Here is a 22,961-nt window from a genome sequence, read left to right as displayed (position 1 = left end):
ATGGTGTTTTGTTCATACATGTACATAAGACTTCTCTATCTGAATTCTACTTTTTTTTTTTTTTGAGGGCACATACGGTGTTACTAGGCACACAATAAAAGTATTTGTTTCCTGTTGAAAACAGCAGCTTTCATTAATAATCTACAAACTTGGCCTGGCATGGTGGCTCACCAGCACTTTGGGAGGCTGAGGTGTGAGGATCACTTGAGCCCAGGAGTTTGAGACCAGCCTGGGCAACATGGTAAAACTCCATCTACCACAATTACAAAAATTAGCCAGGCATGGTACACGCACCAGCTGCTTGGGAGGCTGAGGTGGGAGGATGGTTTGAGCCCAGGAGGTGTAGGCTGCAGCGAGGTGAGGCTGCACCATTGCACTCCAGCCTGGGGAACCTCAGCTAGACCCTGTCTCAATAATAATGATAATCATCATCATCTACAAGTTGATTAGATTATTTCCAAAGGGACCAACAGAGACACCTATGCAAATCATGCATGATATGCACAATTACATGTATGAAATCAGTACTCTGTAGAGTTGCTTATCTCCTCACTTTATCACCTAAGTGATCCCATTACTCTACTTTTTTTTTTTTTTTTGTAAATCACGTTATTTCAACTCAACGTACCCCACCCTAACTTGGGAACAATATTCCTGAAAGTGCTCCTCTAGGTGAATCTAACTGATATACAAACACTTCATTACCTCAACATGGAGAATAAATCCAGGGGTCCAAACAGTGATTGTCTTTACATACAAGGGAAGACAGTTCCATAGTCTCATCTACAGCATTCACCTTGGCTGTCTGGACAATCACAATTCAAACAAGCGGTTAGAGGAGTGGGGAAAGTGGGGAGAATTTGGAATTTTAGATAGTTACAAAGCTAATCCCTCATAAAATATGCCCAGCCACACAGACAATGGGTTAAACAATCACTTTCACATAAGGAAAGCACCTTTGATATATATCGCCAAATAATAAGATAAAGCGGCAGCCCTAAGATATCACCACTTGCCTCTAACTACCACCTTATTGAAGTACTCTCTCAACTGTGAAGAAGGCTTAATTTGCAAGTACCTTTTTTTCTCCATATTTACATTAAAGAATGTAAATGGTCTGAACCAAGTTTGTTACATCTGTCTGAATCACCCTCAATGCAGGCAATTTCTGATTTATGAGCTTAGAGCTGATTAGGTAACCTTTGTCGGCATATCCAATTTTTTTTTATTGCCTAAACTTTGGACCATTTCTGATCATTATAGCCTAATCAGAGGTCAAGAGGGAAGAAGGGATTGTGGCTGAAGGTTTGGCGGTGATATATATTAAAAAAAAAAACTACTCATTCAAGCATTTGTATAGATTTTTATCACCTCAGCGATCCCGCTACTCATTAATAGAGACAATCACAAATGTTCAGGCTTGCCTGATGCCTTCAAGCCATCAGGCTCATCACACAGCTGAAACTGCATAAAATTAAGCCTTGGACCACCTCTCCTGAGTCACTCATCCTGACACCTGAACTCTACTTCCCACGTGTACCTAACTGTCCCAGCATCTTCTCCGCTTCTCCCTCCATTGACTCACCTTGTTACTGAAGGTGAGACTCGGAATCCCATAACTACTGTTTACAGGCTCCCATGCCTACAAGGCTATCAAACATACCAAGAAAACATGTCACCCAGCCCAGGCCAGGCCTCAGCATCTTATGCCTCTGTTTCCCACATTCATAGTATTAGAAAGGTGTGTGTATATACCTGGAGGTTCCCATGAATCTGAAGTATAATGGTTGCCTTGAGAACTTTAAGCACCAGAGTACCGGAGTAGTTCCTATTTCACTTGTGATCTCTTAGACATAACCCAGCATTCTTATTCCATATATCAGGAAACTGAAAAATGGCTTAACTTTCCAGATATAAGTGACATAGTGAAAGCAGCAGCCCTTGCAAGAATTAATCCTAATTTGCACCATTTTGGGCCACGTCTACTGTATCCTTCAGTGTCTTCTATAAAGTGTTCTATGTGATACATTCTATTACAAACTTATTAACAGAGATAATATTCCTCTCTTTAAGGAGTAGTAGCCTTTGGCCATGAGATAATAATTACATATTACTTGTTTTTTTTTTCTTTTGATCTTGTCTGCCAGGAATCTTAGAGCTAAATTACATGCTCATGCTCAGAAAACTTGTTGGGCTATGTGAAGGTGATAACTTGTCACATTCTCCTTTCATGACCTTTATTTTGTTTTTATTTTATCAGCCCTATTATAAATCTATCTTTTATTGTAAGCCATACCACATTCTTTGAGAAAGTGGTTATTAGCTTAGTTTTTAAAAGTAACCTCAGCCCATGAACAATGTTCAAAAGTAATTCCACATCCCAGATATCATCATGCATAAAATGAACTCATCAACCCAAGAGAAAAAAAGGAGAAAATTATGAATATAAAGGTTTGTAATTCAATAGAATAATTTATATTATGTAAATTATTTAGATGACCATACTGGATGCTAACCCCATCCAAGGGCGATGCAATAAAGGCTTATTCTATAATATTGAGAATTTTTCAAAGACTTAATAAGATTATTTAAACATAACTAGAAATATCTTAAAAACCAAAGTTTAAACTGTCAAAGGCCATCAGAAATGGTTCAGTAGGTCTACTCAAATTATTGTGTAATTATCTGTTACATATGCTTTTCCCTTCCATGTCTTTTACTGATTTACATTAGTTCTCTGGCTGTAACTGGACTTGAACTTTTTAGTTTCAATGACGCTTTACATGAGAAAACTAATTACAATAGGATAAAAATCCCTCACAAAAGAAGTATGTAAAAACCAATCACTATTTATTGTACACATAATTATCTTCTCTTTCAGCCTAAGACGTAGTCTTGGCTCTTGTGCAACTTAAATCTGTATGGGATTGGCATCTGATTTACAGCAGATGACCCAGCATCATATGAATATAATTTACCACACCATGTGTCTCCTGCCACCTAAATCAATAGCTTGAATATAGAGACATCTCAGTTAGACAGTGCAAGGAGAGCAAGATCTGCCTCCTCCTTTCCTGTGCCATTAAAACAACCAATATCACCAAGCAGTGCTTGTTTTAAATTCACTTTGGAGGGGTGGATCTATTATTTTAAGTTAGTTAGGAGACACAAAGGGAGAGTTGCCATCAAACTGAATGAAAGACCAAGCATAAGTTGATATAAGTAATAGCCTATGAGGGGTGGGACGTGCATTTATTAAAGTATTGATTGGTGCATTTCTATAGCACTTGTGTATTATCATGGGCTTGAGGAGTTGAACAGGGTGTTAAATTATAATGCTGACCACACAGGAGTCATCCATCCTTCTTGTCCTGTTCCTCCATGAACTCCTACACCAAAGTTGAAGCACATACACAGTATTGGCCATAATGAGGTAAATTATCTGGAGGCTCAACTGTGTTTGTTCGCTCCCTGAAACACATCTAAAAATTAAGCTGTTATTATAAAAACTTCATAATGACAAAGCTATATTATCTATCACCGGTCACAGTGTTCTCTAAATCCCGGTGAAAAGTTAAAGACAAGACCCACACAGTTTGCTCATGAGGATTTTAGGGCAACTTCTCAAACATGGATACTGCCTGGGATAATCTCAGGAGAGAAAAGTGAAACAAATTATTTTCCTGATTTTATAAATGGAGAAGTATAGAAATGAATGCAGATTGTCCTTCACAAGGTGCCTATATCTGGTCCCAAGGCTGTAAATGCACAATTTTCTGGGAGATTCCTCCCATGGAATTGAAGGGATTTTAACATAATAGTTTGAACCATCACCTGCCCTCATATTAACTATAACTGGAAACTGAAATATTCCAACTGCTAGAAATTAAATCTAGGAGCTACTTTTTCAGAATCTTCCTTTCAAATTCTAGTGATCTCTCTCTCTCTCTCTCTCTCTCTAATGGAATCTTGCTTTGTTGCCTAGGCTGGAGTGCAGTGGCACAATCTCGGCTCACTGCAAACTCCACCTCCTGGGTTCAAGTGATTCTCTTGCCTCAGCCTCCCGAGTAGCTGGGAATACAGGCACCTGCCATCACGCCCAGCTAATTTTTGTGTTTTTAGTAGAGATGGGGCTTTGCCATGTTGGCCAGGCTGGGCTTGAACTCCTGACCTCAAATGATCTGCACACCTCGGCCTTCCAAAGTCCTGGAATTACAGGTGTGAGCCACTGCGCCTGGCCACATTCAAGTGTTCTAGTGATATCTTTTTAAGGACAGGAACTCACTGACTTTTTTTTTTTTTTTTTTTTTTTTACTACTCCTTAGTGTTTCCTCTAAGCAATGAGGAACAGTTTATTGAATCATTAGAGTCACATACTCTCTCTTTGTCTTAAAATAGGATTGCGATGACCAGTGAAATCTCATCCTCTTGGCTGGCCTTTTAAAGGACAAGCCTACTGGCTGCAAAGCCACCACAACTCACTTGAAGACCCTTAGGGAAGCCATCGGGAAAGAAAAGACAACTAGTTTCAATAAAGATCATGTCAGGCACAAATGGAACGTTTCAGAAAATTGGTCTGGATGCCATAGGATGCTTTAGTCAGAAGAGAAGGTCTAAACGGTTGGTAAATCAGCTCATCAAACACAACAGAAGCTTACACAATGGACATTCAATCCAAGGTATTATTGGTGCGGAGAGAGATGCACCTCAGGAAGCAATCTGCTCAGCTAAGAACAATACCTGGAGAACTGCTGCTGCAAGCCACGCATCTGAATTCTGTTGCGCTCAGACTCTAGGGTCACCTCCTGCAACCGCTTCTCGCTTTGAAGACGTAAGTGTCTCTCTTCTTCCAGTTCATGTATCAGCTTCTCATGCTATAAAAGGCACAAAGGGAATGACTTTTAGGAAGGTATTTATGACAAAAATAAGAAATAGCTGGTTATCAAGTGATAACTTGAGATTTATATATATGAATTTCATCCTTTGAACAACCCCACGAAGTAGGTCCTATTCTTAATCTCTTGTTATAGACAAAGAAACCAAGGATCAGAGACACCTAAGTAATTTGTGCAAGGTCATATAAACCAGAAGGTAACAGATTTTCAGTCCCAGGTGACTTAATTCTAACACTTGAATAATTTCCACTAACCCAGAGAGCATCCTGTGAAGAACTATGACCCAAAAATACTATCAAATGCACAGTAAGTCAGATAATAATTAGTAAGATCACTACCTGTTCAGAATTATTTCATCTCTTCCATCTCTGGTATATCCTTGAAAGAGAAAATTACTATTTTTATAGAAGGACCAAAAATTTCAAGTTAATTAGAACATGAAGCTGCTGACAGTGAGGCTCAAGAATTGTTTTTCATTTTGTCCAGTTAGGTCTTCAGAGATAAAACTAGGCGAAGCCACCCACAGTTTTTATAATCCTAGATAACTAGCTCATCTCATGAACGGGTATCAGGGATTGAAAGAGGAACTGGATGACAGAGAATAGATGGGTCAGCACAACCTCATTCCTGGAACTGGTAAAAAGCACACAGCTCAGATCCTCCCGATAGCACTGACTCAGCTACGCTAATGTCTTCTTTGTTTTGTTTTTGTTTTGTTGTTCTTGTTGTTGCCTTTTTTAAAAAGCATGCCATGCTGTTATTGTTACTGCTGTTACTAAACTGAGCATTTTGTACCCAGGATATATACTCTATGATGAAAACCATACATGCAATGTCTGATCATGAGGGACATACATACTTGAAAGAAGAGAAACAGAGACCTCTGTTTTGAAATAAACCAAACACTATGACTGTGTACCATGCACTACGGATTAAATATGATTCATCGCATGTGGCATATTCACAGGAAGTGATAGCAACGACAGATTTTCTCCAGTTCTAACTCATCAGAAAAAAGGCATTCTGAGGATCATGAAAGAAACATTAGAATACAATCTGGATGTGAATCCTGAACCTCTAAAAATACTTACATATCCTCTTGCCTCTATACCTTTGTTGCTGCGTGGAAAGCCCCCTAGGTCTCTCAGTTGAAAGTCTAGGGTTCCTTCTAGCCTCTGCTGCAAGCCATGTCCTCTACAACTTATGCCTCATCACTGCACTTCCTCCCTTCCCTGAATTCCAACATCACCTACTATCTTTACCATCCTTTAGGTCTTTACTTTTTCTACTGTTATTTTTCATGTGAATTTATCATATTCTCCACCTAGATAAATATTTGTTCAAGATGCCTTATGTGCAGATAGATTTTATATTTTTAGCACATTACCTAATACGCGGTAGTGCTGGAAATATATTTGCTTATTGATTCTGAAGCTGGCCTTTTGCTTACTCAGGCCTGACTTTTTGATGGTCTACTTTTAACTCCCATAATCAGTAACTTTTACTGAAATCAGAAAAACTAAAATCAAATTAAAATCAAACTTTTATTCTGTCACTTTGGAAAATGACATTCTAGAAGCGTTGGAAAGAAAGAAAAATGTGGTTGTGGAAGATAAATGGGTTGAAGTTAACTCTTTATAAAAATGGTCAAAATGGCAAATTTTATGTTATATATATTTTACTATAATAAACTCTTTATGGTTATATATACAATTGATATTCCTCTTTTTACTGACTGATTAGACTTTAAGAAACATGGACAAGTCACCCATACTATAGAATTTGGAAGGTAGTGCTTTGATTCCAGAAACAGGCCAAAAAAAAAAAAAAAAGTACCCTAAATAGTTCAAAAGTGCATGCTATGAAGAATGTGAAGTTCATGCCTATAATCCCAGCACTTTGGGAGGCTGAGGCGGGTGGATCACGAGGTCAGGAGTTCAAGACCAGCCTGGCCAAGATGGTGAAACCCTGTCTCTCTAAAAATAAAAAAATTAGCGGGTGTGTTGGCAGGCACCTATAATGCCAGCTACTCAGGAGGCTGAGGCAGTGAATTGCTTGAACCCAGGAGGCGGAAGTTGCAGTGAGCCGAGATTATGCCACTGCACTCCAGCCTGGGTGACAGAGCGAGACTCCATCTCAAAAAAAAAAAAAAAGAATGTGAAGTTTTGCAGAGAAAACAGCATCCCTCCTTCCTTCAAAAGTAAAGAATGCTCCATAGATTCACTCACTGCCATATTAAAGAGTCCCAAAAACATGATCATGAGAGAACCTTTTCCACACGAATAACCTTTTCTCTTCAATTTATTTATGCCTTTAAAACATGAAAAAAAAAGCATACACACACACACACACACACACACACACACACACAAACCCCTGGTAATACAGAGAAAATTCTAAGGAATTAAGACTATGAGGGCAAAAGCTTTTCACTAAAATATATTCCCTTCAAATGAGGTGTATTTCTATTAATCCATCAAAACTTGACGATAATCCACACTACTAAATATGACAAAGCTTTGTACCCAATTTTTTTTTTCTTTTTTTTTTTTTTTTTCTGAGACAGAGTCTCTCTCTGTCGCCCAAGCTGGAGTGCAGTGGCGTGATCTTGGCTCACTGAAACCTCCGCCTCCCGGGTTCATGCCATTCTCCTCCCTCAGCCTTCCGAGTAGCTGGGACTACAGGCGCCCGCCACCACGCCCGGCTAATTTTTTGTATTTTTAGTAGAGACAGGGTTTCTCAATGTTAGCCAGGATGGTCTCGATCTCCTGACCTCGTGATCCGCCCACCTCGGCCTCCCAAAGTGCTGGGATTATAGGCGTGAGCCACCACGCCTGGCCTGTACCCAAATTTAAAAACAGGCTACACATAGAAAAAATATAGTATCAATAGATTGGCTATTTTTTTCTGTATTCGCTATATTCTGGATATAAATTGATATATCCCCAAAGTAATTTTAATTTGTCTCCCAAATGTTGGCTCTGGATCTTTCACAGCAGAAAGTGTGAAAGGCAATGAGAGATGGAGAACAGTTGGTGTTATTTACGCAACGCCACTAGGTACTGAAGAGCAATAAGTAGAGGACAATATCATGGAAATCTGGGTTACAAATCTGACAGGACCACATTTCCACAGCAACATCTCTCTTTCTGCAGAGCCACTGAGCTGGGATGTCTTGAAGACACCTGCCTAGGAGAGCCTCATGATGATTTTCAAAGCTCCTCAATCACCACCTTTCGATTCCTCCCATTTTCTTCAAGCAAGATGCTCCATGTTCGTCACCTCTTCCCTTTCTCTTTGGCTTCTCATAGCAAAGCTCTCATATCGCTGCACCAGGAACACAAACAATGGCTCAAAGGCTGAGTCTAAGCAGTGACATTACACACATGTTCAACAAAACTTGCCAGTCACAGGCTCTTCTTTCCCTTTACAGAGGTGAGCTTCGTTATTAGTAAAAAGGTAGGTTTGCCTGTTTTTCTGAAGAACAGCTGTGAGTGGGTTAACTTCCAACTGTATGTTATTCGTTAGCTGCTGTTTCTAACACTGAAATGAGCAAACTCTGCAAAAAATATCTTCAATCTGGAGAATATTTTACATTTTACAAAGTGTGTCCACCTTCATTACTGTATTCGGTCTCCAGAACAATTCAGCAATATTGGTTATTATCACCTCCATCTAAAGATAAGGGTAGGGGACCGAAAAGAGAGGCAGGGAGCTTGCTCTAGTTCCATGGTTAGAGATGGCAGCTCTGGAGCTAGAACTGAGTTTTTCTCACCCTAAGTCTCCCACTTTTTTCCCCTACTACTGTTAGTTCTGCTGTAACATTTCTTTTAAAAGTGCTAATTTGTTCCAATGCAACTGATATGTGATGAAAAAACTTGAGCATGACACAAATCTTAGGTTTGCTAACTGCCTGATTTCATTCATGAGAAAAATTAGGGGAACACAGAAAACTGCACCCAGCTGAAATGCATCAAAACACACAAAATACACATATTTCAAACAGATCTCAGTTCATCATGTGCATTATGAGCCACAACCATCCACATGTGGTGTTACAACTTCCCCTCCAGTTTCAGACAGTGTTCCTTCCACCACTTCACAGTAACTTCTGAACTGCATCCCTGTTGATACTCACTTCCACAAAAAACTCTTTCAAGGCAAAGCACCATATTTATTGTAGTATTTATGTATTTTTTTAACCATTGAACACATGGCTACCAATTGTATTAGGTTCCTACCTTTTTGTTTTTAGTGTGTCACTGACAAAGTTTCGAGTATTGTTCCCATAGTCCTGTTTCCCCCAAAAGCTTTGTGGTTTCCAATGTGTGGTTTCACACAGTGCAGTAATTTTCAGGGACACACATGTTACACCAGAGATGACTGGACATCATGGTGGAGAAAAAGAAGTCCAAATCAAGCGTGGAATTCCAAAGTACTTTTCCCATTTGGACATGAGCAGAGTTAAGTTCTAGACAAAGAATCAAACATACAAAGAGAAAGACAGGTATTTCCTCTATGGTTCTGCAGAATGATCTTGTCTATACCTCATAGCATACACATAGCAACAGAGCTCAAACTTAACTGAGACATTCTCTGATTAGACGTCAAATGCAGGAGACTGCTCCATCTCCCTGGGTAATCTACGTTTCTGAACTTTTCTCCTGATAATTTTGTAAAACTTGCTTAAATCATTAAAGTATCAAAAGGTCCTTTCTACATGCATGTTCCGAGGAAATGAAGAAAAATCTATATAGATGCTGATTATTCCCTAATTTAATAGAGAACTGTGCATGTAAAAGAAGCTATGTACCTCCAACATGGACTCGTTTACTTACTTGGCCCACAAATGTTTATTGAGTAGCTGCTATGTGCCAAACACTGAACTAGAGATGGAAACCAACAACAAGTCAAATGGACATGGTTCCTGGCTTCATTAGACTTACAGACTAATGGAGAGGGCCGGTGCTAAATAAACATCACACAGATAAATACAGCAGTATAAATTGATTATTAATTAAGAGTTTGCTGAAAGATCAAAGTGACGGAAACTGATTTTGTTTGGTGGGTAACGGGAAGGCTTCTCTGAGAAAGTAACATTGAAACTGAGATCTCTGTGATGACCAGGTGCTACCAGGTGAAGTGAGGGGACCAGCACTCCAGGCAGAGGGAGTGGCAAGTGCGAAGCCCTTTGTCGTGTAGGGAGGGAGGAAGAGAAGCCCAGTGTGGCTGGAAGCTGGTGAGCCAGGGGACAGGAGTGGCATGGGATGCAGGTGAAAAAGAATAAGGGCTAGACCACATAGGACCATGAACATGACATGACAGATTTGGGACTGTAGCCTAGGTAAAATGATGACTCATTACCGAGGGTTTAATCAAGTGAGGAAGATGATTTAAGATTTGGCAAAGTTCATTCTGACTACAGTATGGAGAAAGAACTAAGACGCTAAATTACAGAATGGGAAAACATTTATATAAATATTTAAATATTTAAAATAAATATAACAAATTAAATAATGCTATCAGCTTTTAGTCTGTACCACACCATTTACTAGAGAAGTGGTTTTGAACAAGCCACTTAACTTAAAACCTAACTGCTTTAAGCCAGTTTCCTCTGTATACTGGGGACGGTGAACTCATCCAAGCCAATTTCATAGTATCATTGTGAATAATAAATGAAATAATGTACGGTAAGGCACTTCAAAAACTCAAAAGTCCCATATAAAAATAAAATATGGCTAGCTAAAATTATACAGCTTATATTATCTAATATACTTCAGCTACTTTTGATAAACTCTGTATAACATTTGTCTTTAATAACCATTACATATTAAAGATAATCATAGATATTTCAAAAAGTTCAAAAATGTGTGTCTAAGCAGATCATACATTAATCTTGAAAGAAAACACATTTTAAATATGATTTTGATGTAAGAATGTAGAGGATAACTTAATGACTAATGCCATCTAGAATATATATAACCCTGTGTTTGGCCTTCCCTAAAATACATTATTTTTTATTCTCATTTCCTAGTATGATTTCAAACAGATGGCTTGGTGTACGGTATGAGAAAACTTCAGAATGAAATTAAAACATTAACACTTGATTCAAATATGGAAAGCCAATAAATACCTCTACTCTAGGTCTAATTATAGTTGGTGATTCTCATTATATCAGTGGGTGATAATACTGCCAGAGTTAAAGACGATTCAAAGAATATGAAAAAGAAAGAGGAATTTATTTGGCTTGGAAATTCTAGCACCACCTTATGTGGCATATATTCGACGAAACATATTAGGCATAACAAGAGGCACTTCCCACATAGGCTCCAAGCCCTGCGTGAGTCCTGCCTCGTTGAGTGTCATGAGGTACCAGCTCATCTCAGGTGTCCTGTGCTGGCTTGATGTCTGAAGATATATGATAATTGAGAAGTAAACGCTATATGTCTGTTTCAAAAGATTTCCTGAAATGTGTCCAAGTGATAATATTCGAATTGAGTCAGACTTTATGATCAAAGAATCATGGGGAAAACATTAGTACTCTTGGATAATAAGAGGATCTTAAGGTAAGAAATGAATAGAGGCCATTAGGGAAGGACAAAGGGATTCAATGATATTCCTGTATATTGATAGAAAAACGTATGAGCTCATTCGAGAAATGTGGAATCTGAGAAGCAAGCTACCCACTAGAAAATGTGACAGGTAACTCCACGTATTCATCAACCAACGTCCAATGTGTACTCAAACATCTTAAGAATTACACGGAGACCCAGAACAATCTTTTCAATTCTCTCCCTACCTATTGAGAATCTAAACTGACACCTGTGTTTTTTCTTCAGAAGTCCATAAGCCAAACACATCAGCAGAAAAATTAATGTCTTCATGAAAACTAGTTTTTAATGGGAAAACTCTATTAACCAACTCTGTCAAGCCAGCATGAAATGGATCTAAATTAAGCTATAGTTATTACATCTAATTGTAGCCTTGTTTTTGTTTTGCACACATATTGCAATATAGTTTCACCATAAAGCTCTCTGAGTTCAATATCCCCATTAGTTATGAAAGATTTGGTCATCCTAGAAGCAGAGAAACAGATAAGGAACTTGAGAATTGATTTTTTAAAAACCCATACTCTTGGCTGTAACAGAAGAATCAGAATCAGATTTTGAGATGCAAGGATAGAAACAGCCAAGTATATATCTGCAGTGCTGATAACATCACCCAAGAGAGACAAAGCTTTTATTCTAACTAAAAAAAGATACAGAACTTGGTTTTTTTCTTGTGTGTGTGTGCGTGTGTGTGTGTGTGTGTGTTTTGGAAAAGAATGGAGAAAGGGTGAGATAAAGAAATACAGAAGAGGAGAAGGGTGGGGTAGAGAGTAGAAATTTCAAGGGCAAGTAAGACAGATGGGCACTTGGATGGATCTTAAAAATGTCCTCAATGCTAGACAGGAGCTCTGTAACAGAAATGGCACAGGTGAAGCACCCCATATGACTAAATTTTCTTAGACAAAGATTATATATGTGCTTATTACTCAGCAAAGGGATAGATGTGAACTTGATGATAGGAGTTTTTCCAGGGTGGGTTATGAAGAAAAGCAAGATAAAATGAAGGTGTTAGGAATACCGCTCAAAATCCTAAGGAAATTGAACCCTCGAACAAAGGATTCTTAGCAAAGCAATTTTACTTCTGCACAGAGGGGTGCCTCCTTGGCCAGTTGCCATGAGAACACACCTGAACAAAGGGGCAGGAGAGCCTTTATTCCTGACGCAAGTCCTGCCCCTGTACCCTTTCCCCATTGGCTGAGGTCGGGTGGTACAATCTAATATCGGTTGGCTAAACATTTAACTTTTTTTAGATAGGGTGGAAACATAAAAGAAAGTGGAGGGAAAGGGGAAGGGGTGTCCATAATGAGCTAGAAAGTTAGTCCTCTTTCCAAATAAGGAAAGGAGTATGAGCTGGTACTGATAATGCTTGGTACTGTGGTGTGCATAGGCATCTAACAAAGGCAAAAAGGAAGAAAAGGAGAAAGAAAAGGGGGAGGCGCACTATGAATTAAAGAATAAAAGACTGATTCGATTATTCGAAGAGAAACCTCATTATATCCCACAAAGGTCTGGCACATGGAGATTGATATGCATTGTAAAGTCATGGTGGAAAAAATTACAATAAATTTTGGGATCCTACCCAGAGAAAGTAAGTTGTTTATTGCATAGTCAATGGTTTTTATCATTTATCAACTAGGGCTACAAATGAATAATAAAATGGTAACACTGTATTCACAATACAAAGTAATACAGTTTTGCTTTTAATATCATCCTACAGCAGAAAAAAATAGGATGAAAATTTATATATTGATCAACTTCTCACATTTTTCATCAGTCTAAGTGTCATTTTCACATCATGATTCCTACAGTGGAGAAGGCATGAGGCTAACAGACTGGGCTAGAGTTTCTGTCTTCCCATTAACTTGCTAAGTGACCTTGGGAAATATACTTATTGTCTCCAGACCTACTTCTAAACTGCTATAGTAAGTTCTTATAATTTTATGTTGCCTTGGCCTCCATTTTAAATATAAGTTGGATTCTCTCATACCAGAAGAAGGGTTCAGTCATCCTTGGCAGACTTTCCAGTTCTATGCCTAACTCACACTCCTAGTTCCTCAATGTGTTCAATTCAGATACCTGCATTACACAGCTGCTCGCTATGGGTCAGCTAGACACAGCCTGCTTGACTGGCCCTCCTGCTCCTACCCTCTGCATGAGCTGTGCAGATATGCCACAGTGACTAACCCTCGGTCACAGTGTGACCACCTGGAACTCACACCTGTTGCTTTAAACTCACCAATTAACATTCCCCATAGGAAACTTGTTTGGATAACACCCTGGATGCCAGTAAAGGCATTGACTCATGGATCTCTTTCTACATGTGCTCCTAGACCTCCATATGTGTGGCCCTCAGATGTATCACGTATCCCCAGGGCCTGTAAACAAGAAAACCTGTGTTTCCCTCTTGTGTCTCTTCTAATCATTGGAAGGTTCCCTCCATGTGGAAGATTCTAAATTAACACTAATGCTAAGGTCCCTTCCAACTATCACATTCTATACAGCGATGAAATTAGCCACAACCATATCAGGAAAAGCATAAGCAATTACAAATAACATTAGTGGCATAAAGAGATTAAATACAATGTCTACAAGTGGGGTGTGTGTATACACATATTTTGGGGGTTAGTGAAAGTATAAGTTTCATTTAATATTGATGAAGGTGACTGGCATCCTTGTTTGGGATAATTAGTGGGTGAAGATTTAAGAGGCAAAGGGCACAGTTTTTGGGTTAAAGAGAGCCAGGCAATGTTAAAACAATGATATTGGACATTACACAATTAGGAAGAGGAGTGATAAAATAGACACACCAAAGGCAGTGGTTTTAATTTGATTCTGAAATGATTGGGAGTATCAGTAGATTTTGAGGAGAATGACAAAATCTAAATGATGTTTAATCGAAATCTAAAGGATGATAAATAATTCTTCCTCAGAGTGGACTCTAGAAGTGAGATACTACTGTAAAAGGAACAATTTCCTTACTGTCATTCATTAGCAATGGTTCCTCAGGTTGGAAAAGGCCTTTCCACAGGGTTTTCTGCCTCACTGGCTTTGTGACTTCTACAAGCTTCTCAGAAAACTAATTCCTCTCAAGCCTTTGAATATCTGATGTTTACAGGGGCTGACCAAGGAAAGCAAGACATTGAGTAACAACCCAGGTAGGTAGTAAGCTTGTTATCAATAGTCAACTGCCTAATTCAGACTCTCTTTCCCCCACCGGAATCTTTTCCTTGAGTTTATTTAGTCAAAAGGCTCAGTTCTCAGCTTGACTTAGAAAAGAGCTTTATTTACTCAACCAGTGGGTCCTTTTATAAAAAGTCAATGACTCATTCTTCTCCCCTGGTCACAGATCTTTCTCTGTTGTCATGTTAATTGATCACAATTAACAGTAGCTACTTATTATTCTATCTCCTTGAAAGTTTTCAGAAGTCGATTTTATTAAATGCCTTCATACTTGACTGAAGTCTTAAACATTGTTTCCTTTTCTGTGGAGACAGTATGTTCTATGCAAAGAAGACACAGCATTTCAGGTTTTTTGTTTTTGTTGTAGCAACTTTTGCTTCCAGTTCTCTACCCTGAATCACACATGCATTTTCAGAGTGGCTACAGATCTATGCCCCATTTTACCCCCCACTCTGTTCCTTTTCTGTCTGTACTCCACAACAATCGGTGAAGAACAAATGAATTCTCTGGCTAGTTTCATTTTCATTTCAAACTTTTGGTCTCTACATTTCTCTCATTGTTCTTTGTTATGGAGGATTCCAAGATTTTTCATCCTCCCATCTATGCTCTAGTCTTGAACTTGTAGCTATATTTACTATGAAGGTTAACACCTGCTCTGCCTCAACTCTGATGTCTCTCTTACTTCACTGCCCGTCTAATTTATGGTTTATCCCACATACGTGTGCTCTTGCTTTATAACTTAGCTTTTTACAGAACATATAATGCCACAGTCTTTCCTGTTTCACATACATATGACATATTAATCATTATATAATGATATGCATAATATATTATATATAAGTAAGCTTGCTAATATAATAAATTATATTAACATTAATATGAATAAATTATATTAACATTAATATGAATAAATTATATTAACATTAATATGAATAAATAACAAATTAGATATAAAATCATATATTATTATATATTAATTTTAATGTATATTATAATCAATAATATATTATTCCATCTCTTCAAAGAGCACACTTTTCTTTAGGCAGGGATTAGGCCTCAAACACAGTCACAAAATCCCACAGAATATTAGCATATTGCTGAGCTTTCCAGAATGTTCAATACATACTTGTTGAGTTAAGCTCCACATGAATCCTCTTGACCTCCCACGACCTTAGTGGGCAGCTAGCTCTAGGTTTATAAAGTTTCTGTCAGTAACAGCTTTTAGTCTTAATCCTGACTGAGGATAATGTGATGAGATTTTCTCTGGTTTAGAAACTCCACAGATACATTTCACTCTGTCGTCATCTTTCCCTTACCATTGCCTTCTCCCAACAGCCCAGGGATTGCAATCCCAACTTCATATTCAAATCTCTTAACTGATGACTCGCTTTTGCTCAATAACTATTAGGTCAAAAATTTAATTTCTGAGAGGATTTGCAGGAGCTTCCAAACAAAGCCATTTGTAATTCTATTTTTAAGGATAGTACATTGTACTGTTCTTTTTGTTCACACTACTAGATTTTATAGAATTGTGGAAAGGGAAAAAAAAAACAAAACTCTATTCAGACTAAGAATCCTTTTTATCCTGTAGTTGGAATCCTTAAATTCCTTCCTTCAGTGAATGGATATAATTATGTGTATTGGAAATTAGAGCATTCGCTATAATTATGCACTCTTTTAAAGTAGGAGAATAATTATAATGTCAACAACCAACTGTACAAGGTACTACAGAAGCTTTTGTTTCAAATCTGCCAGAGAGGACCTCAGTAATGATTAATTTCTTACAACTACTTTTTATTCATTTGGAGAACATACTAGGAATGCCTTCACACTTCCCATTTTATTGTGGAAAGTTTCTTTAAACAAGAATAGTTCTTTAAACAAAGACTTGAGAACAACTGGGTTGGTTTTTACATAGCCAGCTTCCATTATTTCATCCTAGACTATATGAGAAACCTAAAAATTTTAAAACAGGACTTTTGGCAGCTTCCCTTATCCTTGTTAGCAAATGCAAACTTTTACATTTTATCATGCTGTTAAAAGGTCAGCTAGAATATTTAAAAAATCAATGTGGAACTAATCACAAGCTTTGGTTCAATGCTTTAGTATTTTATTTCATACAATTACCAAAGTTAGAAGAAATTGAAAGCACCGCATATTAAAGAATTAGAGTTTGTGTTATTTCTGGGAGGTAAGGTTAAACAGAAATGTCATTTTTATGAGGAAATCATTAAAGACCTATAAACGAGCTGAGTGAGTGCAGTTAATCTACAGAAGGGGAAAACATATACTCTTAAAAGACAATCAGAGGGCCTCTTTTGAAAGTACACTTAACCCTTGGTTAACCACATCAGTGGAGAACATCACAACAGATAATCTCACTTTCTCAATGATCGGCACAGTCACCAGAGGAAGCAAATGGAAAACACGGCTTCACATGGTCTAAATACTACTCACAAAAGATAGGCCAATGTAGCTACAATTACTACTATTAATAATAGAATACCTGCCTGGCCCGTTGTTGGGTATAGAAAAGCTCACAGAAGAAACACTTACATCATGACTGTAGGTCTTTTGTATGCACTTTATATGAGTGTCAGAAATTGTGTTCTCAGGTGCCCTTTTTGTAATCTCCTGGTCTCTCCTCAGTTTCCACTCCTGGCAATGTTTAGCCCTTTCTCATTCAGAAGTGGTCTCTCCTGGAAGGCCTTGTCAGACTTGACTGAACACAGCAAGAGCTATTTTTCCACATGGACACATTAATATCTGCCCCTTTCTAGAGGTCTTATGATCAAAGGGAAATGAAAGTTTGTAGACCTGGAAGGGTGCTTGAGGCCACTAAGTCCAACTGAGGTCCTAAAAGATACCAATTTGTCCAGGGTGATCCAGCTCACCATAAGTCTTTGTCGCTGTGGACAGAGAAGATTCAAAGATCCTCCGAAATCTCCCTTTCCAGGCAGTCAACAATAGAGTAAATTTTCAAGAATTTGGCAGAGTTTTGCATTTGGACCAGTTAGATTTATATGTAAAACTTTCATATAAACTACTTTCCTCTGCAATATAGATCTTTTTATAAGCTCAAAATTAAACCACTGCATGAGGATGGAAAAGTGATTGGCAAGATCATAAAACATTTTCATCCTTTTTATATTAGTATCTTGAAAGCCCTTCTAGAAAATTTTGCCTTCTTCTTCAGAAGACAAAAATATTAAAAACAACGTGTTTTTTTTAACCAGGCCTTGAATGTTATGTACATTGCTCCACAAATGTACATTTTTATATAGGCTAAGACTCTCACAATTTATGACCAAAGAATCAGATTCAACATGCACAAAGAAAATGGTTCCAATTAGTGAGAGTTACCTGCCATCTTAGTACCACTGTCAATCAGAAAAGGTGTGTCATTATAGAAGTGTGCCATTACACAGGTTATAACTCATCCACATGCAAATACGTACAACAGAGGCTCTCCACCTCTTAGGCCAGGAAGAACTGCAAAGCATCCACAAATTACAAAGGGTTCAGTGTACTGAACACGATGTATTGACAGGTATTGAATAAATAAAAACACAACTGCTATAACACAGAAGTCTGTGGCCTTATTTATTTATGGAAAAAGGATCCATGTCTTCATAAGATTGTGGCCACTGGCATTAAATCTGAACTGCAGCTAGTGCCAGCAGCCCTAATGATGATACATAAGACAAGGAAACATGTATGTACAATTAAAGTGCACCTCCTTATTCACAGAGAAGTCACAAAAGTAATTCCAGGACAAATAAAGTGAAGGAAAATAAGAGAGAGAGAGAAAAAGAAAGACTCTTCCCAGCATCACAAATAAGAATGATAATGATGAACCCTGGCTGAGTGTTCTAAGCCCTTTTCACATAGCTGCCACTGAACCCTTGCAACGATACTAGACAGTTGGCACTATTCCCAATCAGATTTTTTTTTTTAAGATTATTAGGCTAAGGCCACAGTAAACAAATAGCAGAGTCAAGGTTTGAGCCCATGCAATCTGATTCCAGGAACCTAGGGCTTGACTGCCTCTCTTTACTGGTACAAAGGAGTTTCTTTCCTGGTCTAGTGAACTTTCATCGCAACCAGCAAACCAACTGATGTATTTAAGCCTCTCCCTTTCCAGGACCTTGTTAGAGATTGTAGGGTACAGAAGAGATCCAAGAGATGGTCTGAAAAATAGACAGAGATGGTCTTTGCCATTAAAAATATTATAATCTTGCTAGGCCAAGATTATCACATATTCAACAATTAGCTAGTAAAGTATGAATTATCTAGAGCAGGGGTTGGCAAATTTTTTTATAAGGAACCAGAGGGCAAACATTTTAGGCTTGATGTGCCACACAGTCTCTGTTGTAATGACTCAGTTCTGCCCTGGTAGCACGAAAGCCGGTATAGATAATACATAGACTAATGCGTGTGGATGTATTCCAAAAAAACTATTACAAAAATAGGTACGGAGGGAAATAGCTCAGCCATAGTTTGTGGACTCCTAATCAAGATTACCAGCTATAACAAAAAAATAATCAATTCTAATCATTCATTTTCCAGGAGGTGACATTCCCTTTCTCCAAAATGCATAAACTCTCTAGAAGCCATGGGGTTGCAGAACTGTCTTCTTACTCTTAAGAAACAAAAACAATTTGAAACGTCTTCCCTGAAACTTAATGAAACTGTAGTTACCGTCGAAAATGAAAAAATTAAGTTTGTGTTTTCTAGAAAGGATGAACTTTCAGCAGTGCTGAAAATCATGTAATATTTGTGCTTGTCAGTGTGCTAGGAACAAATCTTTTATCTATCCCTGTGTGATTATATCTCTGTACAGAGGCACCTGGGTTGTGTTATACACAGAATTACATTTTACCCTTCAGTGTTGAGCCATTAGCCAATGTGTCTTCTTATGCTCAATTAGGAACAGAGTTCCTTCCACTGGAGGGAGAGCAGAGGCTCTGCAGTCACGTGCTGCTGTGCTAGCGTTGTTAGAGATGATACAAGTTACTTTAATTTGACAGCTTACAAACGGTCTACATTTTATGTCAAACTAATCTCAACATTAGATAATTTTGAATACTAGTCATAATATACATACAGGTAGATGATAATTTAGCCATACAGATTAATATTTTGTTCTTTTCTAATACTTTGAGAGCTTATGAGATTTAATGTTGACAGATGCTAACACCTTTAAATGCTTTTCTATTTTCTCAGATGCGAAATAAAATTTCAATTTTATTATTTAAATTAATTTATAAAAACAAGTTGGAATATACAGTAAGGCTCTGTAGTACATAGATTATACAGGTTGTAGCAGAAAAAAAAAATCTCCCTCTCTCTACCAAAAGTTTTATGTTTACTATGTGCTATTTAATAAATAAGTTAATTTTCCAATGAGAACACATGGACACAGGGAGGGGAAAATCACATACTGGGGCCTGTCGGGAAATAGGGGTTAAGAGGAGGGAGAGCATTAGGACAAACACCTAATGCATGCGGGGCTTAAAACCTAGATGATGGATTGATGGGTGCAGCAAACCATCATGGTGCATGTATACCTATGTAACAAACTTGCATGTTCTGCACATGTATCCCAGAACTTAAAGTAAAATAAAATAAATAAATAAGTTAACTTTCCTGCACAATCAATCATTAAGTCTTCTACCTCCCAATATTTGAGCTGGCCTAGGAGGGGAAGAGTAGTAAGTTTGTAATCTAAAATTTGTGTACCCTTGTGTGGTAACTTTTACCAACAACTTAACTCTCCAGATTGTGCATTTAGTTCATATTTTAAAGACTTCAAAACTTCCGACGTCCTTTTGTCTGTTACACATTGACTGCTGTTAAACTAAATGTTTTTCACTCTGTAATCAATACTTTCTTACAAAAATAAGCCCAGGCATTGACAAACAACTCTGCAGCACATTGCAGCTTTCCTGAGAGTGGACAGCATGAAAAACTACCACCCCCAAGAATTAAAAAAGACTGCATTGACTCCAGTGCTTATTACAATTTTTACAAGCTTCTCACAGCTGAATCATTCCACTGTAACAAGACTTTATTAAATTAGACAGCTATTGAATCGTAAGCTTTCTGAGAATAACAATATGCCTTTATCCTTTATTATTGTTTCTGCAACCATACTGCTCCTGTTCATATTTACATCTTCGCTTGTGATGAAGTTATTAAAAAGCAACATCTAGATAAAATGGGAGGGAAGGGGTGGCATAACATGTAAATGATGACTCTGTGTTTCATGTGACTACTCTTCTAAAACAATTTTAAATAGCCCTACTACCTTAAAAAAATGCTGTTGTACTTTTAGACCCCAAATGCAAGGCATTTTTTAATCTGCGACTTTTATTTTATACACTGTAAACTGTGAGTCGCTTTTATAAGCATTTGCCTTCAAATTATTTGTTCATCACATGGTTCACTCTCTTAATACAACTTTCCAGTGAGAATCCATGGTGAATGCGAGGGGCAAGCAGCCAACCATACATCAGGTTGCCACCAACATGCACCAAGTATAACTCTCCCTCCAATACTAATCCACACAAACACCAAATTCTTAAGGCATATAACCCTATATTCCATCAGTAGGCATTTAGTGGTCTGGATAAAAGCTAAAGCAAGTTGAGAATAATAAAAGCAAACACTTCCAAATACAATAAAGAGAAAAGCCCTCACGTGCATACACCTTAAACAAGCTAAGGCATGTTCTCACCTTCATGTTTATTAGCAAAAAAAGAACTCAAGAAACAATTGTTTAAATCACTTAAACCTTGCATGTATATATCCATGACAAACAGCAACAAAGGCATTTACAATTTTTATTAGCGGGTGATATTTCCTGTCAACAGAGGTGGTTTTGTATTATAGTGATGCAATTCAATGAACAGACCCCAAAGTTTTTCACAAAAACACTTTCTATTTTTTGATCCAAGATAGCACTTCTATGCAATAGCTCAAAATTGCCACCAAGTGGACGGACAAACACTATTCTGGTTGTAGTTGTAAACAGCTGCTTCTGATTTGAAGAGTGTTGAACTAATCACATCAACCAGTGTTTACTAAATATTAATACCTACTAAGCACAGGGTGCTCCTCTATGTGCCACAGATGAAAGGCATTCTGATCATAGTGAGAAGGCTAAAGACCTGTCACGGGCACCTCATCGTAGGTGCTAATGTTCTCTGGACTTCAATAGGTAAATTATTCCATTTATCTCTTTAGAAGAGGAAAAATAACCTATTAATGCTACTGTGAGTGAGCAAAACAGCAACATCCAGTCTGGGAAGGGCTTTCATATCGCTAATAATTGTTGAATGATATGAATAAGCTCCAGAACATATAAAATTGGAGTCACCTCTAAAATCACTGATAGTGTTGAAGAGACTAATAAATTAGAGGTTATGTGGACCCCACCTTACAATCTTTCATGGAGACACTGCTCTAGACATAGCAGTGGTGATATATAACTCACGGTAGGTCTATAACCAAGGCTAGGTAAGCATACGGATGAGCAACATCTACATTCCCAGCTAATAAGCGGCCTCTTCCCCATGGGTACATCCTGACCTTTCGCACGGAAGAGTTTAGTGTATGTGAAACCCCAAAGAATAGGAATCTACAAACATATTTGATGAGCCAATTTATTTAATAAAGTATCTAATCTTTCCAAATGAGTGACTCTAAGTCCCATTTAGGCAAATCCTCAGCTTCTGGCATTATTTATTTTATTATAAAACATACCTTCTCTCTTGGAAGCATGGGTACCAAAGGGAAGAACAGTAACTTTTAATGGATGCAGTTAGATCTTGAAATTTTTATCTGAAAACCATAAAGCTTTTAAAAATAAATTTGCAAATGTAATTGAGCCTCTAATAGCTGCTACTGATAGTAATTAAAGAAATCTCATTTCCCTAAATTAAACATAATGAAATGTTTTTCAAGATCAAATAAAACTAGAAAATGCTATCAGGCTGATAGAATTTGCCTCTGAAAGTCGTATTCTGGAGTTTGCAGAGAAGCCTCAGTTGCCAGCAAAAGCCAATGGTTTATAGGGTTATGGGCAATATGGAAGCCATTTCCACTGTATCGTATCAGCTTTTATTGGCTGATAACTGATCTGAAAGCCAGTATACGGTACAGCTTCACATTGCAGTGCTTATGCAAATGAAGCCGACATACTCTAAAATTCTTCCTTTAGTGCCTTTAAAGAGTTTGTTATTTAATTAAACGTTGTCAGCATATCTTCGATTCA

The 22,961-nt window shown here is 37.8% G+C and overlaps 1 protein-coding gene across 4 annotated transcripts in view; it reads right to left on the bottom strand.

Annotated features, from left to right (window-relative positions):
- NCKAP5 (NCK associated protein 5) overlaps positions 1-22,961 on the bottom strand; it is a 998,748-nt gene that overhangs the window by 452,223 nt on the left and 523,564 nt on the right. For 3 of the 4 annotated variants that reach the window (XM_058434310.1, XM_058434311.1, XM_058434312.1), the window contains one exon: positions 4,741-4,874. In XM_058434310.1, the coding sequence (XP_058290293.1) occupies positions 4,741-4,874 (134 nt within the window). Of the gene's footprint in view, positions 1-4,740; positions 4,875-9,136; positions 9,229-22,961 lie in introns of those variants that run through there. The other variant, XM_058434313.1, reaches the window with a different exon arrangement.

Source organism: Hylobates moloch, unplaced genomic scaffold, assembly GCF_009828535.3.
Source record: "Hylobates moloch isolate HMO894 unplaced genomic scaffold, HMol_V3 SCAFFOLD_24, whole genome shotgun sequence".
NCBI classification, from domain to species: domain Eukaryota; kingdom Metazoa; phylum Chordata; class Mammalia; order Primates; family Hylobatidae; genus Hylobates; species Hylobates moloch.
Note: the sequence above shows the minus strand (reverse complement) of the source record. Positions and strands in the feature narration are given on the sequence as shown.